The following is a 23,359-nucleotide window of genomic DNA, read 5'->3' on the forward strand; positions in this document are numbered from 1 at the left end:
ATCCTTATTTCACCACTTGTATTTTATAAGCTTAGAAAAATAACCATACATTACATGAATCACCTGTATAGACAATCCACCATATTTAGCACAGAAGAAAATTACTTTATATTGATGAAAAGATGGTACATTTAATGAATGCACCTGGCTGTACTTTAACACATGTAGTGAGCTATGATCAAGTCGCTGCATTGTGGCTGTTGTGAGATGGTAGTGTGATCATAATTTTCTAATGCTACTACAAATTTCTCCAGAGCCTTGTGAGAATAGTAAGAAAACAAAATGCAGGGATGTTTTCATGCAGTCAACTCTCTAAACAAAGTGGTGCAGTCACTCAAGAAAGACATTTTCGTGGCTCCACCCAAATTATTTTTATTTTTAAATCATTTTTTATTTATTATACTTTTTTTTCCCAACAAGGGCATTTTAAAGTCTATCAAGATGGATTATCAACCACATTCTGTAGGCAACATAAAGACATGATATCAACTTTGCTTATATCTGGTGGAAACAAGTGGATAACACGTGTAGAGCACCGCAGCTTAAACCTCTTGATGTTCATCTTTGTCTTTTTCTATTACTCTGTAATTTCTGCGACAGTGCAGCTCTGAAAATTCATTTTCGCTGTGCTTAATAGCGTCGACATTATATAAAAGTCAAATGTTTTTTATGGATAAGAAGGCACAGCGCCGAGAGAGCGCAGCGTTTTGACGTCACGGGCCTACGTCTATACGTCCCTCTCTGCCACAGCTCAGCAGACTCATCTCGATCGTTCAGCCAGTCATCGGTACATCGGTGTTGCGGGTCTGCGGTGGAGAGCACACATCCTGCGAGAAACATACACACAGCGAGGTTTGCATGATCCCTGCTGCCGCTGGCGTCGTCTCCTGAACGGTTTGCTTCTCAAGTTTTCGTCTTTCCTGATGTCGTTGTCTGATTCCTCACCTCCTGAGCATCGGGGTATGGGGGAATGATCAGCCCCCGACTACCCTCCCCCTCCGCCTCCGCCACCACCTCCTCCTCCTCCTCCGCCACCACCTCCTCCTCCTCCTCCTCTTTCCTTTTCAGTTTTTCTTTGGTCGGTCTCCGTGTCCCCTGTCATCCGTCGGAGCTGTACACATAATGCGGGTCCCGCTGCTCAGCCAGGCTGCGCTGTTTGCGGCCCTGTTGGTGCTGAGCACCTGCCTGACAGGTGAGATCTGCTGCTACCTGCTGTCATTCATATGCGGGCTGGTGCTGTAAAGTTGCAAAGGGCGTCCAGCTGGGCTGTGGATCACCACTTTAACCCACTCCTTGTGTAGCTGTTGCTGTAGGGACTTCAGTCTGTGGTCATATAGGGGCTCACGGTGCCTTGGTAGATATTTATCATCTTTTCCATGGCTCCATATTCTGTATATTTTTGACACTAATATAGGTCTATGTGGTGTGTAGTGACATTAGGGATCTACACCCTACATTTTATTTCGATTGTATTTTGGAAAAGCTTTTGTTTCATTCAGTTTTTTCACTAAAACCTGCTTTCTGTTCTGTCCTGTATGATCATACGTCAAATTCATTCATGTTTTGGATTGTTGGTCGGACAAAATAACTATTTAAAAATGCCATCTTGAACTTTAGGACATAGAAGAATTTACTAATGGGCAGACTATTTCTTTACTGTGAAAATAATAAGTCATTAAGTAATTTGTCAATAAACGTTGGAGACTAAAAAAAAACTGAGGTGTGTGGATGTTCAGGTTGAACTGCCTGTCGACTGTACTTTGTCTGTATCTGGGACATCTTAATGAGTATTTTCTGTACTTTATGTTTCAGACTAAAGAATTTATCATCATTTTAGAAAAGAAACAATTCATAAAATATTATAAGACTGTCAATGTTAATCATTCTCAGTTGTTATTATTAGCTTCTCTATAAAATGTCAGAAAATAGTGAAGCATGTTCTTAATGACATTGTTAGTTTATTTGTGCAAATGGACAAAAGCAGTGAATCACATCGGTGAATTAACTGGAGGTCGTTGATTTGAGCTTTTCTACCCTGTGATGTGTGCATCTGACTGTGAGACTGCAAAACTGAAATCACATTGGCCTGCGTATTGGGAATGAGATGATTCAGTGTGAGAGATATGGATGGCACTTGGTGTTTTCAGGGCATGTTGGTGGTGTCATAGCCTCTGTTATCATAGTAGAGGTGTTGGCAGTGGCCTGCTTGTCCTCAGTAACACATTCCTGATGTCAGGGCTCTTAGAGCTGTGGATGACTCCACATCACACCGTAACAAAAACCACATTCTTATTTTAAGCTGTATAAAACAGCGGGAGTGTAACATTATCACATTATGATGCCCACACACCTACACTATTTTTTTTTTGTTGTCTCATCATCAGAGTGAAGTGAGTTTCTCTCTAGGTTGTGACTCAAAACGGGTTAGTCACATTCTTTAATGCAGGGTGACACGTAGACCCTTTTATGTCTATTCCACAGGTTGGCTGAAGCTGAAATTAAACCTCGTGTTTTGGCTTATACGGGCTGTTTCTGTATTTATTTACCAACCTCTCCAAAATGTTCAGTTTTAGCTCCTGTCTCCCTTCTATTCTGATTGGCCAGCTCCCACAGCACTAAGCAGGAAGTTTGCAGTGCACTTTCCTAACATGGTTAAATTCTTAATAGTCCCAAAATTACCACTTCTAAATGAAAACTAAATCACCCCCTGACATATTACTGATGATTAGAAGTAATATTAAACAAAGTCTGGTTCACACTGATGAGTCCTGCCGGAGGTTTCCATTAGTATGACTCAGTGCTGCACAGTGAGCCTGGACGGGCATCTGTTGCAGTGTGTTATGATGAGCTGTTTCCCTGACAGCCAGTCCCCTGCTGTATCGCATCTTTGGACTAAATGCAGTGCTCCTCTCATCACGATGCTTCAGCCTCAGCTGGGTTAATTCTTCTCATCCAATTGTCAGGCAAGACTTAGGCCTGATCCTACTATTCCCCCCTGAGCCCAAGTGGTTGAAATATTGCATTATGGGCCCTTTTTTCAACCCCTTATGCATTTTTAGTAGTTGATGACGCTGCGTAGGGACACTGAACTGCAACGGGGAACATGTAATGCTTTTACCCCCCCTTTTTTTTTTTTTGCCTCAACCAACTGGTGGCACATGAAATATTGCATCCATAGAAGGGTTTCATAATGCTATGATTAACAGGACGGTCTTGAACGCTAGTGAAAGGAACAAGCTTTGTTAAATTCAGCTCGTTCCGTTAAGTAAGGTTTGAAAGATGGAGGGTTGTTCCTCAGGCTGGGCTGGTGTCCCTGATGACCTGAAACCAGGTTCCACCCAGGCTTTCAAACCACACGTAACCTGATTAGGGCCTGTGCTGTGTGAAGGAGGACACTGCTGCTGTAGACTCTGCTGCAGTCTGCTGGACGCTCTGTACTGCTACTCTGCATGAGTTCAACAAGATAAGGCTGAACAAAGGGCCTTTTTACAGGATGGCTTGTTTAAATAGAACTAAATATATTTGTAAGTTGAACTTTCTCAGCCTTGCCAACCATTTTATGGCATAGAACCTAGTTTGTGTTTCCTATACTTAAAATAAAGTTTATTTTAATACATGTGGAGACTTTGACAGCGTGTCCATCCTTTAATCTGTGGATTATTTCTTGGATTCATATCATTAGAATCATATGGTTAGAAAAAGAACTAAAAGAAATTTGTTTTTGAAATTTGCAAGTCTTTTACTTTCTTGAATTCTTATATATGGACATTTGTTCTGTATTTAAGTTGTGGCTAAATGTGGAAAGGAGCTTGTTACTGTTCCTGCTATTTGTGCTGTTTTTGTTTGTGGTGAAAGGACAGATTTCATGTGTTTCCTTTGTTTGCCGAGGTTTCTGACACAACTTGCACCGGAAGTTTGGTTCACATCTGATTTGTTGCTGAACTTTTCCGAATGCCAGGAAACACTTTTTTTTTTTTCCTACCTCAGACTCTGTCACAATGTGAGGCCGATGTTAGCAGCATGCACAAACCCGATTCCAAAAAAGTTGGCACAATGTACAAATTGTGAATAAGAAAGGAATGCAATCATTTACGAATCTCAAGAAACTTATATTTTACTCAAAATAGAATATAGATAACATATCAAATGTTGAAAGTGAGAAATTTTGAAATGCTCTGCCAAATATTGGCTTCATGAGAGCTACACATTCCAAAAAAAGTTGGGACAGGTAGAAATAAGAGGCTGGAGAAGTTAAATGTGCATATAAGGAAGAGCTGGAGGAGCAATTTGCACCTTATTACGTCAATTGGCAACATGACTGGGTATAAAAAGAGCCTCTCAGAGTAGCAGTGTCTCTCAGAAGTCAGGATGGGCAGAGTATTTCCAATTCCCCGAATGCTGCGGCCAAAAATAGTGGAGCAATATCAGAAAGGAGTTTCTCAGAGAAAAATTGCAAAGAGTTTGAAGTTATCATCATCTACAGTGCATAATATCATCCAAAGATTCAGAGAATCTGGAACAATCTCTGTGCGTAAGGGTCAAGGCTGGAAAACCATATTGGATGCCCGTGATCTTCGGGCCCTTAGACGGCACTGCATCGCATACAGGAAAGCTACTGGAATGGAAATCACAACATGGGCTCAGGAATACTTCCAGGAAACATTGTCTGTGAGCACAATCCACCGTGACATTTGCCTTTGCCGTCTAAAACTCTAAAGGTCAAAAAAGAAGCCATATCTAAACATGATCTAGAAGTTTTCTCTGGGCCAAAGGCTCATTTAAAATGGACTGTGGCAAAGTGGAAAACTGTTCTGTGGTCAGACGAATCGGAATTTGAAGTTCTTTTTGGAAAACTGGGACGCCATGTCATCCGGACTAAAGAGGACAAGGACAACCCAAGTTGTTATCAGCGCTCAGTTCAGAAGCCTGCATCTCTGCTGGTATTGGTTGCATGAGTGCGTGTGGCATGGGCAGCTTCCACATCTGGAAAGGCTCCATCAATGCTGAAAGGTACATCCCAGTTCTAGAACAACATATGCTCCCATCCACACGTCGTCTCTTTCATTTTCCAACAATGAAAATGCCAGACCACATACTGCATCAATTGCAGCATCATGGCTGCGTAGAAGAAGGATCCGGGTATTGAAATGTCCAGCCTGCAGTCCAGATCTGTCACCCATAGAAAACATTTGGCACATCATAAAGAGGGAGATGCGACAAACTAGACCTAAGACAGTTGAGCAATTAGAAGCCTGTATTAGACAAGAAAGGGACAACATTCCTATTCCTGAACTTGGGCAACTTGTCTCCTCAGTCCCCAGACGTTTTCAGACTGTTATAAAAAGAAGAGCGGATGCCACACAGTGGTAAACATGGCCTTGTCCCAACTTTTTTGAGATGTGTTGATGCCATGAAATTTCAAATCAACTTATTTTTCCCTTTAAAATGATACATTTTCTCAGTTTAAACATTTGATATGTCATCTATGTTGTATTCTGAATAAAATATACGTTTATGAGATTTGTAAATTATTGCCTTCCTCTTTTATTGACAATTTGTATAGTGTGCCAACTTTTTTGGAATCGGATTTGTAGTACGCACACACAATTTAAAATCAGGGAGGAATTACTGTCAAAATTGGTGATAATTATAATGAAATGTGGTCGTCCACTTTTCTCTGCTTTCACACACTCGCTGTTCTTCACCTCTGCCATTTATTGAGTGTTTCAACACGTGTCATTCACACAAACCTACAGTACTGTAGTTACATCTCACACCACTAGATCCCACTAATTGATATTGAAATTCATTGCGAACTGCTTTTGTGACTGAGTTTTAGTGCTTCACCCTTTGTGTAAACCGGCTTGATTGCATATTTGGCAGAATCCCTTAATGCCATGGAGTCATTAGTAAAGATTTTAGAATAACGCTGATTTACATCAGGAGAAGGTCTTTTATTCCTTAGTAGCAGCACATCCAAACAAACTGCAGGTGTTGGACTGTAAAACACAACAGGAGAGAGAAAGGGAAAAAAAAAGCCAAACCACAAAAACGTGTTTGTGTAAACTGCATTTTGTGTGCAGCAAGTAATGATATCTTTAATAATGGCTTACCTTAAGAAAATACCAAATCTCAGAAGCAGAAAACCAACCGATGGCCAAAAGAATTGTGGTTTGTAGTTCATAGTGTTTTTGGTGTTTGATAATCTTTGTGAACTGTTTTACTTTTACCAACTATACTTCCCAGAGTGGCATCTCTCAGTCCCAATTGGAAATGATCAGACAGTGTTGTCTAGCACTGTTCTGATTGGTCTTCCTTGGTTGATTTACTATCAGTTCTCAAGACTAGTACGACCCGAGTGATGTATCTGTTAAAATTGGTGGGAGCCCAAGCTGCAGTGTGTGGATCATCTGTTTATTATACATTGTAGCCGAGGCTGTAGAGCTGTCAATTTGTCTCTGTCCAGCTTTTAGAATGATTACAGTAAATATCTTATGGACCTACTGATTCTCTAACTTTCTATATGTCACACAGATAAATTGACATTTGTTGTTTGATGACTTTTGCCATTTAAAATCATTAGTCTTGACATCATACAATATTCATACGATATTAATTAATCTGTTTTTATTAATTAATTAATTGGATTTGGGCTTTTCACAATGTTTCATTAATTTGAGTTTTAAAACCTATAAGCTCACGTTGAACTAGTCCTTTAATAAAAGGGAAAATCTCTCTCCACATCTCTCCTGTTAGCAATGATCCTCTTTCAGTCTGTCAGGGCCAGCCATAAGCCCAGGCACAAGTCCCATAATGCTTTGAACTCGCACAACGTGGCTGTGATTGGTGAGCTCTCGATCCATATGTTCATCTGGCTGGGAGATCACGGGGTTCATGAAGATAGCTGAGGCAGCAGGAAATATCATGATAATGTTCTTTACGTGTTAATTAGCTGACTGTCTCAATTAGTATCGGGACAGGAGCCAGCAGGAGTCACTCTCTCTGTCTGCGGAAGCAAAAGGTTTATCTTGGAATAAAAATGCTGGTAACAATGGAAGTAATTTCCAAACTGGACAAACCAACTTCCAAAAGGGTTTTGCTATTTTAAAAGAAATTGATCACAAGCCCTACTGAATGACAATTGCCCTGATAAACTGTTATACAAGAAGAAAAAGTTGCAACTGCCGTTCAGTTCAGCTTGGATTATATTGATATACAGTGTGTGGTCTAACATGTTAGTAGACAGCAGATATTGAAGATTGGAGCCCTTGTGTTGATCATGTATTTGCAGTGATGTCTTCACACTGGGAAGAAATTAACGTTTTTATTTTATTCATTTTATTAATATCCACTAGTTTCAATGTTTTGACCGAAAGGCACTTTAAACAGAATTTGCATTTGTAAATCAGCGGTGTCAACACTGTGACAGCACACTCATCATCAAAGCTTCCTCACGGCCTGAGACTTTCATCTTTTCGTGTCGGCCTGGGTTAGTTATAGGAGCCGGTCCCTGTCGACTTCCCTTTCTGTTCACCTCAGCACAGTAGAGAAAATGGAGAAAGATGATTTAAGTGGATTCGACTTGACTGGAGCACTGTAACAGCACAGGTTTGAAATGAGACATTTTAATGTTTAAGCATCTAATAGGTAAATCAGGTATTGTACTGAAAATGATGATTCATTAACACACACTTTCACCTCTTATTTAAAGCAAGTCTGCGTTCTCTGAATGACTTTACAACTGAATGTACTCATAGCACGACTTCTTGTGAAGCCACGGCTGGATGGAGCTACTTATTTTCACACGGTGCAAATAAGGAATTGAAAGCAGTATTGTTTCAGTTTCTTATATATTATCAATGTCTCCCCTCAACTGTGGGTGCGATGTCTTCTTGCTTGCTGTGTCAGAGCTAGAAAATGGTGAGTGAATTATTGGCTTAAAAATTCCTAATCAATGTGATTTACACTTTCACAACAAGTTGACCTACAGCAAGAGCTACTATTACAATAGTTGCCAATCCCAAGATGGTTATTTAGTTTGACATTATGCTCCCGAACTCCTTCGAATGACATAACCTCGGCTCAAATCCCCTTCAGATGACATCATCTGATAATGTTACCAAGGAAATTCAACAAGTTTTCGCTCTCTTAGTTCAGGTTAGCGAGTGGAATGCAAAGCTAACAGTACAGTGAATGTCATGAAAAGACCAACTCTATGTTAAATGTTTGTAGGAACAAATGCATTGGCAAACTCACCAACCAATCAACAGAGGCTGGAGGCCTGAACATGCCTATTTTTCAGATGTATCTTTAAGGCACAGCCATTACATTATTTATATTTTCTTACTGCCAAAGGGAGGAAGCTTGACTTTTAATCTAGACTTAGAATTTAAAGCTTTATTTTCATTTCATCAGCAGAGTTTACCTACTTGGGTGAAGCAAAACATAGAAAAATACATTTTCTGGAACTGTGTGTTTTGGAATATTTCTCTGTTATGGTCATATAATTCACTCCAACCCTGTGATGAACTAAATTAGAAAAGAGAGAATGAACATGTTTCATTTTCTTTCATCTAATATAGAACAAGAGGTTGCTAGGAAACTGAGACTTTGGAAGGAAGCGTATTTGACACTGTGGGAATATCACCGGTGCAGTGAACACCAGTGGTGGTGACAGATGTACAAAAAGCTATAATAATAATAATAATAATAATAATACAAACTCTAATATCTTTGATAAAGCTGCTCTCCTGCTGATTCTGTTGACTGTGAAAATATTCAAAAAAGCGCCACTTACAGAAGTGAATGATCTGCGACGCTTATACTTTTGAGTGCAACAGGTTTGTGCAGAGCACCAAAATTCAGAATCCTAATGGGATTTGATTAATCTGTGTTTATAGACAGTGGTTGCTCTAGATTTATCATGTGAACATGTCAGGTTTACTATTAAACTCAATTTTAATTCATTGTTATCATCAGTGTGTCCATACTAGTATTGATATAGCTTCTTTTCACTCCAGTAACTGTTATCTCATGGTGGAAATTTTTGCAAATGCTACTCACTTGCAGGTCACTGTTTTTGTTTTAGATGGTGTTTTCATGGATGCAAAGTATTCTTTCATTACACTTACTGAGGGGTTTACTTTGGGGGTCACTTACTTTGATGTATTTATGTTTCAGCTCCTTTTTTGTGTCTGAATGTGGTTTGCTTCATTTCAGCCACACAGTCCTTCTTATCAATGCTGTGGCTCAGAGAAACAGGGACGCTGTACTGCCCCAGTGCATCCTGGTCTCTATCATCCAGTTGTAAAGCTTTGCATAGATTAGCTGCTGCTTTTGTAGTGTCCAAGGGCAGGCCATTGTCTGTAGGTTGATTTCTGCTTCAGTCATAGTGCAGCAGGAACAATTGCACAAACACACGCACCCACACTACTTTCTTACAAATATGAAAAGAAAAAAGAAAAAGCTGTGGATGCTGGCAGTGTTTGCTGGTAACGTGATCATATAGTAGTCTTGTACATTTCCCCCATGCATTTATCGTGCCTTTTTCTATTCAGTACACCAGCCTGAGAAAAACCTTCCATCCCTGACTTGTGCATTTGTGGTGTGACTCACCCCTTGATGATGTCACACCTTCTCAGTTGCAGTGAAAGTCTCCATGGCAACCAGTGTCTAGGTCCCTGTAGCAGAGAAGAACGCACTTCTGGCGAGGAAGCTAAAGGGGTTAATATTGATAGTTGGGTCTAATTATTTTGCCCGATGGTATCAGGAGCCTCTCCAGAGGCTCTGCAGGATGAAGAGTCTAGCTTTTTTCTGCTCTCTGCAGTGGTGCTGTGCTCAGATGTCTTCTGTTAAATAAGGAAAGTATTGTGAGGAGTACATAGATGCAGTATCAGACCAAAACAAGTGCAATAGCTACAGTAGAGTATTTTCTGATAATAATTGAGATACAATCCAACTAACCCCATTTTATTGACCTTTCAAACCTGGCAGAAGTCATTTGTGCTTTAATTACTCTAAGTTTATACATCAAATGAATAAACTGATGTAATGAGGATGAGGAGATTATGACTTACGCTGATTTGATGAGGAGTCCAGTCTAGACAAAGCTAAATTAAATTACAACTAAAACCTACTAAGCATCCAGCTTTAATATGCAGGTAGTCAGCCTTACAGAGGCATGTGGGGTTTTTTGTTTGTTTGCTTTCAATACATCTAGAAGTAGTATATGCTTTATGGTATAATGTTTACAGAATACTGTGTTTCTCTTTTTTTTTCTTCCATTTTAAGCACTGGTTTGACTTAATGCAACCACAAGGGGGCACAAGCCAGTGTCTTCTTGTGCTAGACTGGATAAATGTCAGGAAGGGCATCCAACATAAAACACATGCCAAAATAAATGTGCTAATCATGACTTCCACACTGAATCTGATTTCCATACCACATGGGTCGGGGCAGAGTTAACAAAGACCACCACCGGTGCTATTGACCTACAGGGTGTGCTGATGGAAATTGGACTACTGTTGGTTGAAGAAGGTGAGGACGAAGGCGTGTTCGTAGGCAGAGAGGGAAGAGGAACGCTAAGAATGTAGGACTGACAGTAGGACTTTGATGTTGGGACTATGACAGTGAAGGCTAGAGAGTTGGTTGACATGATGCAGAGAAGAAAGGTGGACATACTGTGTGTCCAGGAGACCAGGTGGAAAAGTAGCAAGGCTAGAAGCTTAGGAGCAGGGTTCAAGTTGTTCTACCATGGAGGAATGTTCTGGAGGTGAAAAGAATATCAGATAGAAGTTGGAAATTTAAGGCATGTTGTTCAATGTTGTTAGTGGTTATGCCCCACAGGTAGGATGTGAGTTAGAAGAGAAGGAGAAATTCTGGAGTGAGTTAGATGAAGTGATGCAGAGCATCCCCAGAGGTGAGGGTGTGGCGATTGGTGCAGATTTCAATGGACATGTAGGTGAAGGGAACGAAGGTGATGAGAATGTGATGGGCAAGTTTGGTCTTCAGGACAGGAACACAGAAGGACAGATGGTGGTAGACTTTGCAAAGAGGATGGAAATGGCTGTAGTGAACACTTTCTTCCAGAAGAGGCAGGAACATAGGGTGACGTATAAGAGCGGAGGAAGAAGCACTCAGGTGGACGACATCTTGTGTAGACGTTGTAATCTGAAAGAGGTCAGTGACTGTAAAGTATTGGTAGGGGAGAGTGTAGCCAGACAACACAGGATAGTGGTGTGTAAAATGATGCTGGTGGTGAGGAAGATGAAGAGGACTAAGCCAGAGCAGAGGATGAAGGATCAAAGTTGAAAAAGGAAGAACATTGTGTAGTTTTCAGGTAGAAGCTGAGACAGACTCTGGGTGGTTTGGAGCTTCTTCCAGATGACTGGACCACTACAGCTAATGTAATCAGGGAGACAGGTAGGAGGGTACTCGGTGTGTCATCTGGAAGGAGGAAAGTGGACAAGGAGACTTGGTGGTGGAATGAGGAAGTTCAGGAGTGTATCCAGAGAAAGAGGTTAGCTAAGAAGAAGTGGGACACTGCGAGGACTGAAGAGAGTAGACAGGAGCACAGGGAGATGCAGCATAAGGTGAAGGTAGAGGTGGCAAAGGCCAAACAAAGAGCAAATGAGGACTTGTATGTTAGGTTAGACACTAAAGAGGGAGAGGTGGATTTGTACAGGTTGACCAGACAAAGAGATAGAGATGGGAAGGATGTGCAGCAGGTTAGTGTGATTAAAGATAAGTATGGAAATGTGCTGACAGGTGCCAGGAGTGTGATGGGAAGATGGAAGGAGTACTTTGAAGAGTTGATGAATGAGGAAAAGGAAAGATAACGCAGAGTAGAACAGGTGACTAGTGTGGAGCAGGAAGTAGCAAAGATTATTAAGAGTGAAGTGAGGAGGGCGTTGAAGAGGATGAAGAGCGGAAAGGCAGTTGGTCCTGCTGACAAACCTGTGGAGGTATGGAAGTGTCTAGGAGAGGTGGCAGTAGAGTTTTTGACTAGTTTGTTTAACAAGATCTTGGAGAGTGAGAGGATGCTGAGGACTGGAGGAGAAGTGTACTGGTGCTGTTTTTAAGAAAAAGGGAAATGTGCAGAGTTGTGGCAGCTACAGAGGAATAAAGCTGATGAGCCAAACAATGAAGTTGTGGGAAAGAGTAGTGGAAGCTCAGCTAAGGGCAGAGGTGAACATTTGTGAGCAGCAATATGGTTTCGTGCCTAGAAAGAGTACAACAGATGCAGTATTTGCTTTGAGGATGTTGATGGAGAAGTACAGAGAGGGTCATAGGAAGTTGCATTGTGTCTTCGTAGATTTAGAGAAAGCGTATGACAGGGTGCAGAGAGAGGAGCTGTGGTATTGTATGAGGACGTCTGGAGCGGCAGAGAAGTATGTTAGAGTGGTGCAGGACATGTATGAGAGCTGTAAGACAGTGGTGAGGTGCTGTAGGTGTGACAGAGGAGTTCAAGGTGGAGGTGGGTCTGCATCAAGGATCAGCTCTGAGCCCCTTCTTGTTTGCTCTGGTGATGGACAGGAAGGAGGTTAGACGGGAATCTCCATGGACTATGATGTTTGCTATGTTGTTCGGCTTAGAGACAGTGGCACTGAAGAAAACACAGGCGGCAGAGCTGGAGGTAGCAGAGCTTAAGATGTTGAGAAGGATGGACAGGATTAGGAATGAGGACATCAGAGGGACAGCTCATGTAGATGTTTTGAAGATAAAGTCAGAGAGGCCAGATTGAGGTGGTTTGGACATTCTCAGAGAAGACATTGTGAATATATTGGTAGAAGGATGCTGAGGTTGGAGCTGCCAGGCAGGAGGTCTAGAGGAAAACCAAAGAGGACATTTATGGATGTAGTGAGAGAGGACATGGTTTGCTGCGGCCACGCCTGAAAAGGAAACACCCGAAAGGAAGCTGTGGTTTGATTTAATTTAAAAAGAGAACAATATTTTCTGAAACATGATATTCTGGGGATAAAGTAAAATCTAAAGTAAAACATTAAATACACTGTAATTAAAATAATATTGTAATTACTATGAACTTGATATTTAAATGTGGGGATTCAGACCTTCTAGCTGTGAGGCGTCAGTACTAACCACTGAACCACCGTGCTGCTCGGGTCTTGACTTCTGTTTTTTGATCATAACATCAAAAATAAAAAAAGTAACCTGCGTGAAAAGACCAGACAATACAAGTTATGCGACCAGAAAAATATTTGGAGGCTTTATTGTTTTATTTGTTGATTGCACTTGACCAAGCTTTTTTTTTGGAGGCCCGAAAGCTGGATGTCATATCTGTCTCTATTCTAAAGAAAAGGTGAATCACACGTGTGCACAGATGAACGAGAGACCTGTTTGATTAGCTGGGACTCTGTTACCTGTTACTGTTGGATTCAGAGACAAGCAACTGAAATGATTCCTTTCAGATCAAATCAAAACCATAGAGCTCAGCAGAAAATCAGCACTGGCCCATCCCCCCCCCCCCACGACAAAACGGTATCACAGCAGCAGCCTGGACGGGGGTCAGGCTGCCCACTTTCATCTGCTCTCACATTACAGTGACCTTTTCCAAGCTGGCAAAAGTTTGTCATTATCTCAGACCTTCTCACAGGCCACATTTACGCAGTTGGGAGTTGTGTCTAAAGAAGAAGACTGAAAGTGTTTATATCTGTTTATATCTCTAATTGTCCCTGAAGATAAACTAGTTATTATGGCACCCATACACATTTGATACAAACTCTGATTCACACGTCCAGTCTGGTTTTAGTCAGTAGCTTCTTTTATTTCTTTACAGCTCAAATCAGTGAGCCCAGTAGCGGAGAGATCAGACTACTGATCTGCTGCAGGTACAGCAGATTTACAGTGACCAGGGTACTTAAGTACATGTAAATGTATTCCCTGATGATACTCTGTTCTTTTCTTTGTCTTCTACTCGATAATGTCAGAAGCATAGGGGTCCACACTTATTCCAACCTACATTGTCATTGTTTCAGTGATGCGTTCATTATCTGACCACCTTGTTTAATACAGACTGAACAACACGGGACTTTTCTCATTTTGAAGGTATTTTGGAAGGTAATTCTACTGCTCTGTCCTTTTTCTTCCACAGAATCTCACCTGTGTCCTCGGAGTTTAGACTGTGCCCAAGCAGGACGTCACTTCTGCCAGCCGGGCAGCTCACACTGTGGCCCCTGCCTGCGTCATCTGGTGGAGGACTCCCGCGGCCGGTGCGTGGTCAAGAGGAGGCATGTCCCTCACTCTGCTCAATTCAGTAAAGGTCAGTGGCTGGACACGGTCCACATCAGGTGATCCTCCACTCTTCCACCTGTCTCATGAGATTTTTTTTCTTCTGTGTCTGCCTCAAACTGTGCTGTTTCTAAAAGAATAGAAGAAAATCTGCATTTTCCTGCCAGAACAAATGTAGATTATGTTTGGTTTAAGATATGATGACGTGCAATTCAGCAGAAGCTGCCGGATGTAGATTGCCCAGTACCTTTTAATACTACACCAACATGTTTCAGCTTGTGGCCTTTATCAGGGTCCATTAGAAGTACTCAGAAAAGAACATTTTAAACAGAGGCAGGTATAAGAAAGACTTCTCATTTATATCTCATTGTATTGCATTTCAGAAATGGCATATTGGTTTTTATCGTTTGAATCCCCCCCTTTATTTTGTTTTTTTAATTTAATCAATTGGCCTATAATAAAAGTTAATTGACAATCTGAAAGTATTTCTGGCGGTTTGAGCTTTTCACTTTGCCCACTTTGACCTCAATAATAAAACTGAGAGTAGAATTATCGCCTGAGAAGTTAGAACATAGCAGTAGATTTCACGGCAGAAATGCTGTATTGGATCCCGTTGGATTGCACAGGTGGTCATAATGCTGATCAGTGCATATTTAATCATTTTTAGAGACTTAGACTTATAGTTTTGCACAGTCTAGATCAATGGTTCCTAATCATGGTCCTCAAGGACCCCCCCGCTCTGCTTGTTTTTTCAACCATCCCTGCACTACCCACAGCTCATTCGCTAGATCAGGTGTGTTTAGAAGTATCAAGTTACATCGTCTTTCCTGACACCACCTTTGTCTAAGATGCTATAATCCAGCTTCTGATTGACGGAACACAGCTGATCCAGGTAAGCAGCAGTGGGTATTACAGGGTAACTTGGTAAACAAGCAGAGCAGGGGTCCTTGAGGACCAGGATTGATATATTAGACGCATAAAGACTTACCAAACTATTTTGTACTGTTTTTGATGAATATGGTTATGATTATTATCATCTAATACTAAAAGTGTCTGCATGACCACAGTAATTCCCACCTCTCTCTCTCTGTCTGTGTCTTTCTCTGTGTGTGTGTGTCTCTGTCTCTCTCTCTCTCTCTCTCTGTCTCTCTCGCTCTCTCTCTATCTCTCTCTCTGTGTATCTCTCTCTCTGTATCTCTCTCTCTGTCTCTCTCTCCCCCCTCTCTCTCTCTCTCTCTCTCTCTCTGTATCTTTCTCTCTCTGTCTCTCTCTCTCTCTCTCTCTCTCTGTATCTCTCTCTCTCTCTCTGTATCTCTCTCTCTCCCTCTCTCTCTCTCTCTCTCCCCCTCTCTCTCTCTCTCTGTATCTCTCTCTCTGTATCTCTCTCTCTCTCTCTCTCTCTCTCTCTCCCCCTCTCTCTCTCTCTCTCTCTCTGTATCTCTCTCTCTGTATCTCTCTCTCTCTCTCTCCCCCTCTCTCTCTCTCTCTCTGTATCTCTCTCTCTGTATCTCTCTCTCTCTCTCTCTCCCCCTCTCTCTCTCTCTCTCTGTATCTCTCTCTCTGTATCTCTCTCTCTCTGTATCTCTCTCTCTGTATCTCTCTCTCTCTCTCCCCCTCTCTCTCTCTCTCTCTGTATCTCTCTCTCTGTATCTCTCTCTCTCTCTCCCCCCCTCTCTCTCTCTCTCCCCTTATCTCTCTCTCTCTCTCTCTCTCTCTCTCTCTGTCTCTCTCTCTCTCTCTCTCTGTCTTCAGCTGGGCATGATAGTAGTGCACTGAGCCATCCACCCCCACACAGTTACATACACACTGCATCTGTTGGCCCACTCACAGTGTAATAGTAATGGTAATAGTACTATAATGGGTTGGGTGGAAAAGTAAGGGGAACCACACAAACCACCACCAGAGTGCATCCAGCTTCTAGAAATGTCCACTGCCTGCCACATCATTAAGAGATGTCCTTAAGAAAAGGCAGCAGGCAAAAACTAAGGAGGAAAAAAAAAAAAAAGGTCTCTACAACATGACAATGATCCAAACACAAAGGGTGTTTTCCTCAGCCTCTTTTAAATACACAGACAGAAACGTAGGAATCATTCACTTGTGTTGTACACACACACATTCTCTCATTTTTTTTTTTTTTTTGCAAAGAGCTGCCGAACCTCTGCCCACCTACACACACACTAGGTCACCCTCAACTCTTACGCCTGTGTGAGTGTCGCCCACAACGTTATAAACTCCCAGGCAGCGTGATGATGCTCCGTGGAACAGACAGGAACACTCGTGGTTCACTCGTTACAACAGACTGTCATTTTGTTTAAGCAACACAGGGGAGGCGGGTTTTTTTCTTAATCCGCTGTCTTAATCTGCTCTATTCCCAGCTCGGCAGGGCAAATTTCCATCAGCGGCAGCAGCAGCAATATATTAGATGTATAGATATTTTTCTAATGCCTGTCTAACACATTTACCCATTTAAATACAGTACAGTAGGACATGGCTTCTGGCTTGGACTTAACTTTGACACATAAAAACTAATCTCTCTAATCTCAAATATTGACCTTTTTGTTTAGGGGTTAATTAAAATACATTAGATGCTTTAAAATGACTTTTTACACTTTGTCATGTTTAAATTCTGCTTACAGTACAGTGAAAAGCTATTGAACTCCCTTTTGATTTCTTCTGTGTTTCTGTGTATCTCCCACTAAACAGTTTCAGATCTTTAAACTAATTGAAACAGAAAACAAAGACAACCTGAATTTAAATGTGTGACATCCTCTTTGGCTTGGGAGGAGCTGTACTAATTCTGTGGAAATAATCCTGATGTTGCAAAATTGGAGTGTGAAAATAAAAATCATAGGCGTTTCTAAAAACCAAGGTTGCGTTGTCTTGTGGGTAATAGAGGCCTCTTTTAGAATCAGGAAGTATAAACCTGTTCGGTTAAAGGTTGGGCTTGACTGTGGCTTTGTGTTCCTCAAGGTAAGCACATGAGCACTTTCCCAGAGCTGGATCAGGAGATTGACTTCCTCTCTGCCATCATCAGTGAACAAAGAACTGAGTCCAGACTGCCAGGTACTTTATAAATCACTTGTTTACTCATGTTTGTGTTTCCCACTGCATCCCCTGCCGTGGTAATGAGTTCTCATTCCTTGTCTCAGCTCCGCCCTCCAAGGATGTCTCCAAACCGATATCGAAGCAGCTCAGTAAGACTGCCTCGGCCCACAGAGCTCCTATCACAGAGCAGCCCCCGACCCAGAGTGCCCTGTTCACCAGCACGGCTCCACTCACCACCACCACTAACCACACCACCGCGCTGCTCATGGGTCCCATCATCCTCCCCTACCCCTCTAATGACCGTGTCTTCATCAGTAAGTCTTTTGTGTCTTTTTGCCGTGACCTAATTTCTTTCCTGGAGCTCAGAGCAGGTCGTCTCCAAACCATTTATCTAACAGCAACAGAAAGCATTCAGTTCCTGTTACATACAAGCTATTTTTTTTCCTTTATCTTTGTGGTGGGAACAACTATTCAGAACAAACAATTTCCCATTTTCCATTTTTTTTCCCTTTTAGTTCACAGAAGCGGTAGCATTTAAGGGTCAGACTTTGTCGTCACTGGGTCTAGCTTTTGTAAATGCACAAATAATCAAAATCCCAGGAAATGTCATGATCAAATTTTCCAGTTATCACACAACAGAAGCAGAAATCCCCATTTAGTAAGAATCCTAGAAATAAAAATATAGGTCAATTTAGTAAACTGGCCTCTTTTGTCAGGACCAAATATCATTCGTGATCTCAAATTTACTATGGGGTTTCACAGTACAGTCAGTTCCGCATAGAACAGCAGCTGTGTGCTTCTGTCAGTTAGTTCTGCCTCGGTCCATTCCTGTCATCAATGCCATTATTCAGTAAGTGGCTCACTGACACTCTGTTATCTTCATCCGCTCTTCTTTGAGCTCTGCACTCTGCTTCAGACACTATTACAAAAGGATCATGTCTTCCACCGACACGCATGGGTCTGCACAGCTTTCTCTGCCTCTGACCGTCTCCATGTATCTCTTCACAGTCATGAGCAGCGTCTTCATCGTGGCAGGTTCTCTGGCTTTGATCATCGCAGGAGCCTGTTGGGTCAGGTAACCCGTTTCTTTCTCTCTTTCTACACTACGGAAAGCATCGTCTCTTTCCTCTTTTATAGTCTACAAATGTGCTTGTTTTGTCTGGACAAAGACATTCCAGAAAAAAAAAACACACAAGAAAGAGGCTAGAAGCAGACAATTCTTATTTTTTCTCTTTAGTTTTGTGTAAAACAAGCTATCAACTAATAATAAAGAGGAATATTCAGCCAACTCATTTATCAAGCAGCCAACTGTCTCAGATATAATTGAGTTGAGAGAATATTGTTCTTAATATCAGTTATTAAAAATCAGAACCAATAAGAATCTATAATTTTTGTAACGTCTATGCGAGGCAGATTTATAAAAAAGAAAAGAATATTCAGACTTCAGGCTGTAGATGACACGTGTTTATGAAAATGTTTCTATTTAAAGGAAAATATTTATTTATAGCGAAAAGAGAAGAAACTCGATTTGCAAAGAAATAAGCACATAATTGAAATTATTATTGATATAATGAAATAATCTATTTTGTTCTAAATTTAATAAGAAGATTCACCTTTTGAAACTGACTCGGGCAGTTTAAAATATCCTGTTTGTGTCTGCCAACGATAAGACCACAGCGACACAGCCATATCCATTCATTCAAGAAAAAAAGATTAAATACAAATGAAATGGCCTCTTGCAATTGCAATGAACCATTTCAGCGTTGTCGATTTCTTTCTGACAGATTGCAGAAAGGTGTGCATCTCACCAAGAAGGTGGACTATTCTGCATATGGACTGATGAGAACCCAAACCTTTGACAATTTGGTGAGTAGTATCTGAAGTTTAAAGGGGAATTGACTTACACTGAGTAGCCACATTACACATACATTCTCAGCCAGTTATGTTATGTTCTATGCAAAAGTAGTGTGAGTGATGCTTTTCAGATACTCATGGTTAATAAATGCGGCTCTAATCAAGATTATGTCATGGAAACAACCAATACAGTGCATGTATTGACAATCTCGTGGAGCATTAGCTACAGTAGTTTCTATCTCCTCAGATGGACAAATGTACCATTTTTTAAATTTTTTTTTTTTAGCAATTTCAACTTGACCACATGCTGCAAAGTGAATGTCAACCAAACAGCGTGATTTGATGTGTGGAAAATGCCACTGACTTTCTCATGTCCCCCCTTGTTGTGTTCCAGCCTGGGGACAAGAAACTGGCCCACAGTGCCCAGATGTACCACTATCAGCACCAGAAGCAGCAGATGCTCTCCCTGGAGAAGTGAGTTGTCCTTTTAGACACCCATATATTCTTCTGTCTCAGACTCCTTGTCCCTCTCGGTCCTATCTACCTTACTGACTCTGTGCTATACTCTGAATATTTCATAACTTTGTGTGTGTGCAGACACAGGGATGAGCCTAAAGTTCCTGACTCAGGAGCATCAACAGATGAGGAAAATGAGGACGGAGATTTCACAGTGTACGAGTGTCCTGGATTGGCACCTGTGAGTAAACTCAGCCTCATTATTTTCTCATGCACAATGTTAAATCTGTATTGTCAGTAACCACCCTGTAGGCAGATTTAAAGAACTGAATGCTAATCAGTTATAGCTTCTTAAAATGCATATTTGTTCTTCCAAATACTGTTCTGTGGTTTTGCTACATATGACTACAGTACCACAAAATCAAATTTTTATGTACAAATAGATCCTGCAGAGACAACATTTTCTTTCTAATCATAGACTGTGTTACCCAGAAATCTTACCCCCTCTTTGTGTCCATCTCTAGACGGGCGAAATGGAGGTGAGGAACCCACTGTTTGACGACTCCACCCTTTACCTCCAAAGGTCCCACAACTAAATTTGGACATTCCAGTTATTTTGTTGTTTTGTTTATTTTATTTTTTTACACTCTGAACGTGTTTTGTTCAGACAGTTGAATTTACACACAGACACACACTCCACGTACACGGCTTTGTTCAGTCCAATCCTTTTAATGGACAAGATGGACAGTGTAATGGAGGAGGAAGATGACGAGGAGCGAGACATCTGTGGGCATTTAGAGGAAATCACATGGCTGGTCCTGCCCCCAACTGTCTCCCATTCCACAGCTTTATTCTGTTCCTTTTTATGTGGTCTTTCTTTTTTCTTTTTTTTTTTAATTAGCCAACATCTTTGAACTCAAACTGAGTTCAGTCACGTAGCAACGAGCATATTGAATCTAATTTCCTGCATTAATAGAGTTCAGTGCACAGACAGTCCTCTGATGCCAATGAGCTTCAACTAAGGATTTCTCTGCTAGTTCTGAATGAACATGTTCATTAATCAGTAAATGTTCCTTAATTCATTGAATTCGCTCCTCAGGTTTTGGTTTAATTTATTTAGTTTTTAAAAAGAAATGTGGTTTTAATATGTAAGGAACACATGGAGCACCATGCATCCGTATGTTACGTAGCCTTTGTGTTCTCAGTATATTTGCTCTATGCATGTATTGATGACGCTGTGTTGAAACCTGAGAGTCAATATGCATTTACACTTCTTACAAGTTTCTTGTGCAAACTTGATATTGATAATTATATATATATATATACATATATAAAACTTGAATAATTTCAAAGTAATTTGAAACATCTTTACCTAGAACTCTGAAACAGAGTGAGTCCACCCTGTATATATGGTATCTGACTAACATGGCTTGTCCCCATGGTTTTTGTGATCTGTATATAGTTGTGAATGTGTACAGAGAAGAGATCTTACCTCTTACTCAATGTGTTCGTACACAGAGTGTCAAATATTAAACTGTTTGTTTCCTTAATGAGGATCCCTGCATAGATTGATGAAAAGACAGCGACATCCGGGGCTTGAAAACACATTTTACATTTTGCGCATATTAACTTCTAATGAAACGTAACAACAGGTGTGTAGATTAAAGGGAAACGTGGAGAGTCCCCACACACTACAACAAAGCTCTTTTCTAAGACATCAACAGGCAGTTGTTTTAATTTGACAAGACACGGTCACAAAATGAATATCACAGAAATGACTAAATCAAACACAAAGTTCAGTTTAAAGTACACAAAGTACAGTTGTGTGTTTTTTGGGACTCCAAAACACAACTTTTCTTTCAGTCATTTTTTAAATTTTTCTTTTTTGTTTCTGTTATTTTCTGCAGTGTGGGTTAAACCTGAAGAGAATGTCTAAAACTAGACAGAATTGTGTAGTTAACAAAAAGTGGAAAAACATTTTTTTCAAGCCACTGTTTGCCTTGATGGCACCTTTTTTTTTTTTCCACTTCAATATGTTTTAATGAGCAGGTATGACCTGCCAAAAGTTCACTGGTGCGATGACTTGGCTTCTCTGTGTTTGTGACCACCAGCTGTTCCAGGATGGTGGAGCATTGTCTCACTCATTGTGCTGTAGCAGTGTATTGGGAAGAGCCTCTCAACAGCATCTGCTACCATCTATCATCCAACCATCACTTATCCAACTGCACCTTCACTCTAAATTACTCCCTAGACAGGTCTCCACTCTATCTCAGGGCCAACACAGAGTGACTTACACACACAGACAGACAACTATTCACACCTACGGGCAATTCAGAGTTACCATTTAACCCGGCATGCATGTCTTTGGACTGTGGGAGGAAACCCATGCAAAGCACAGGGAAAACATGTGAACTCCACACAAAAACTTTCAAAACATTAATATGCGTGTACTGCATGTATTATACTTCATTTTTGTTTTAATGAGTTTATCTGAAAACTGTTACCTCTATCCAATCTAACTTGGCCGTCCCTGATACCAGAGTAGTAGCGTGTCACGACTGAATGAACACTAACAGTAGTAACATGGCGTTTTTCTAATGACAGTATCAGCACTGTCCATATGATAAATCCATATCCTCTGCTTTTTCCTTAACTCAACCTGTCATGCTCACCAGGCCTAAGTACAAGACTGGTTGTGCGCAACCTTTTATTTTTTTTTTTAAGTACCTTTCTGTACTTTGTAGTGACCGACTGCACAGATCACACATTCAGTTCGACAGCCAGGATGGTTCTTCAGCTGCAGTGACAGACATTTGGCAGGGATGAAGCTAAGGTCTCCTGTCATGGTCTCTCAGGAAAGCCCCTGCCTTGTGGCTCCTCTCTTCAGCCTGCTCCTCCCGCTCTCTCTCACACCAGAGGAGCAAATTATATTGTACTTGACCTGCTCACACAAATACATGAGTGTTGGTATATATATATATAAAAACAACGGTCTACAACTAATTACCACAGAGTATTAACACTGGAGATCTTTTAACTGTGTTGTAAAGACTGTTTTATCTAAACCCAAAGGGAAAGTTAATGGATGAGGAGGGATAATGAGAACAGATGGGGTTCTCCTGTTGGTTGCCTTTTTAAAAAGTTACCAAGCTCTACTTCCACTTTACCACAGCCGAGAGCTAAACAAAACCAGAGCTGGTTAACTAGTTTTGAGGATGGATGAGTCTCTTGCAGTAACTCTAGAACAATTAACTACCTATAGGCTAGTTCTCTTTGATACAGACTGTTTTCAGACTACATATTATATGTTCTCTACACTAAGGAGAAATACTGTACAACTATGTTTTGCATGCATGTGGCTATACCATAAAGGAATAAATATTTATATAAACTGAAGTGTTACATGATCTGTTTTTGAGTCTCTCTCTTTTATTTATTTTTTAATTTTTTTAATACAGCACATTTGAAGAATTATGGCAAACATTTAACTCACTGAAACATACCAAACGTACCGAGAAGGGCCAATTAATGTTGGCCCTTCTTGTATGTAAGATGTAATTTTATAATTTGGAAACAAATTCTTACTTGTACAGTACTGTACTGTACATAGTGTTTATAAAATACAAAACGAAACTTAAATTACGGCTGATTTCATTTGTTTTGTGTATAAAAAGTAAAAATCACAAAATAGGTGACTCCATAACTACTCACTACTGTCAAGTCTCTAATTAGTAGATGCACCTTCAGCACCAGTTGA

At 40.8% G+C, this 23,359-nt stretch overlaps 1 protein-coding gene across 1 annotated transcript; it reads left to right on the plus strand.

Moving 5' to 3' along the window:
• Positions 1-485: 485 nt before the first annotated feature.
• Positions 486-22,998, plus strand: npdc1b (neural proliferation, differentiation and control, 1b). The gene is made up of 9 exons (XM_067521664.1): positions 486-1,192; positions 14,111-14,278; positions 17,218-17,310; positions 17,397-17,606; positions 18,301-18,367; positions 19,077-19,158; positions 19,541-19,620; positions 19,744-19,843; positions 20,127-22,998. The coding sequence occupies exons 1-9, from the start codon at positions 1,123-1,125 to the stop codon at positions 20,196-20,198; spliced, it is 942 nt and encodes a 313-aa protein (XP_067377765.1). The 5' UTR covers positions 486-1,122; the 3' UTR covers positions 20,199-22,998.
• Positions 22,999-23,359: the final 361 nt, after the last annotated feature.

This window comes from Channa argus, chromosome 11 (assembly GCF_033026475.1).
Source record: "Channa argus isolate prfri chromosome 11, Channa argus male v1.0, whole genome shotgun sequence".
NCBI lineage: Eukaryota > Metazoa > Chordata > Actinopteri > Anabantiformes > Channidae > Channa > Channa argus.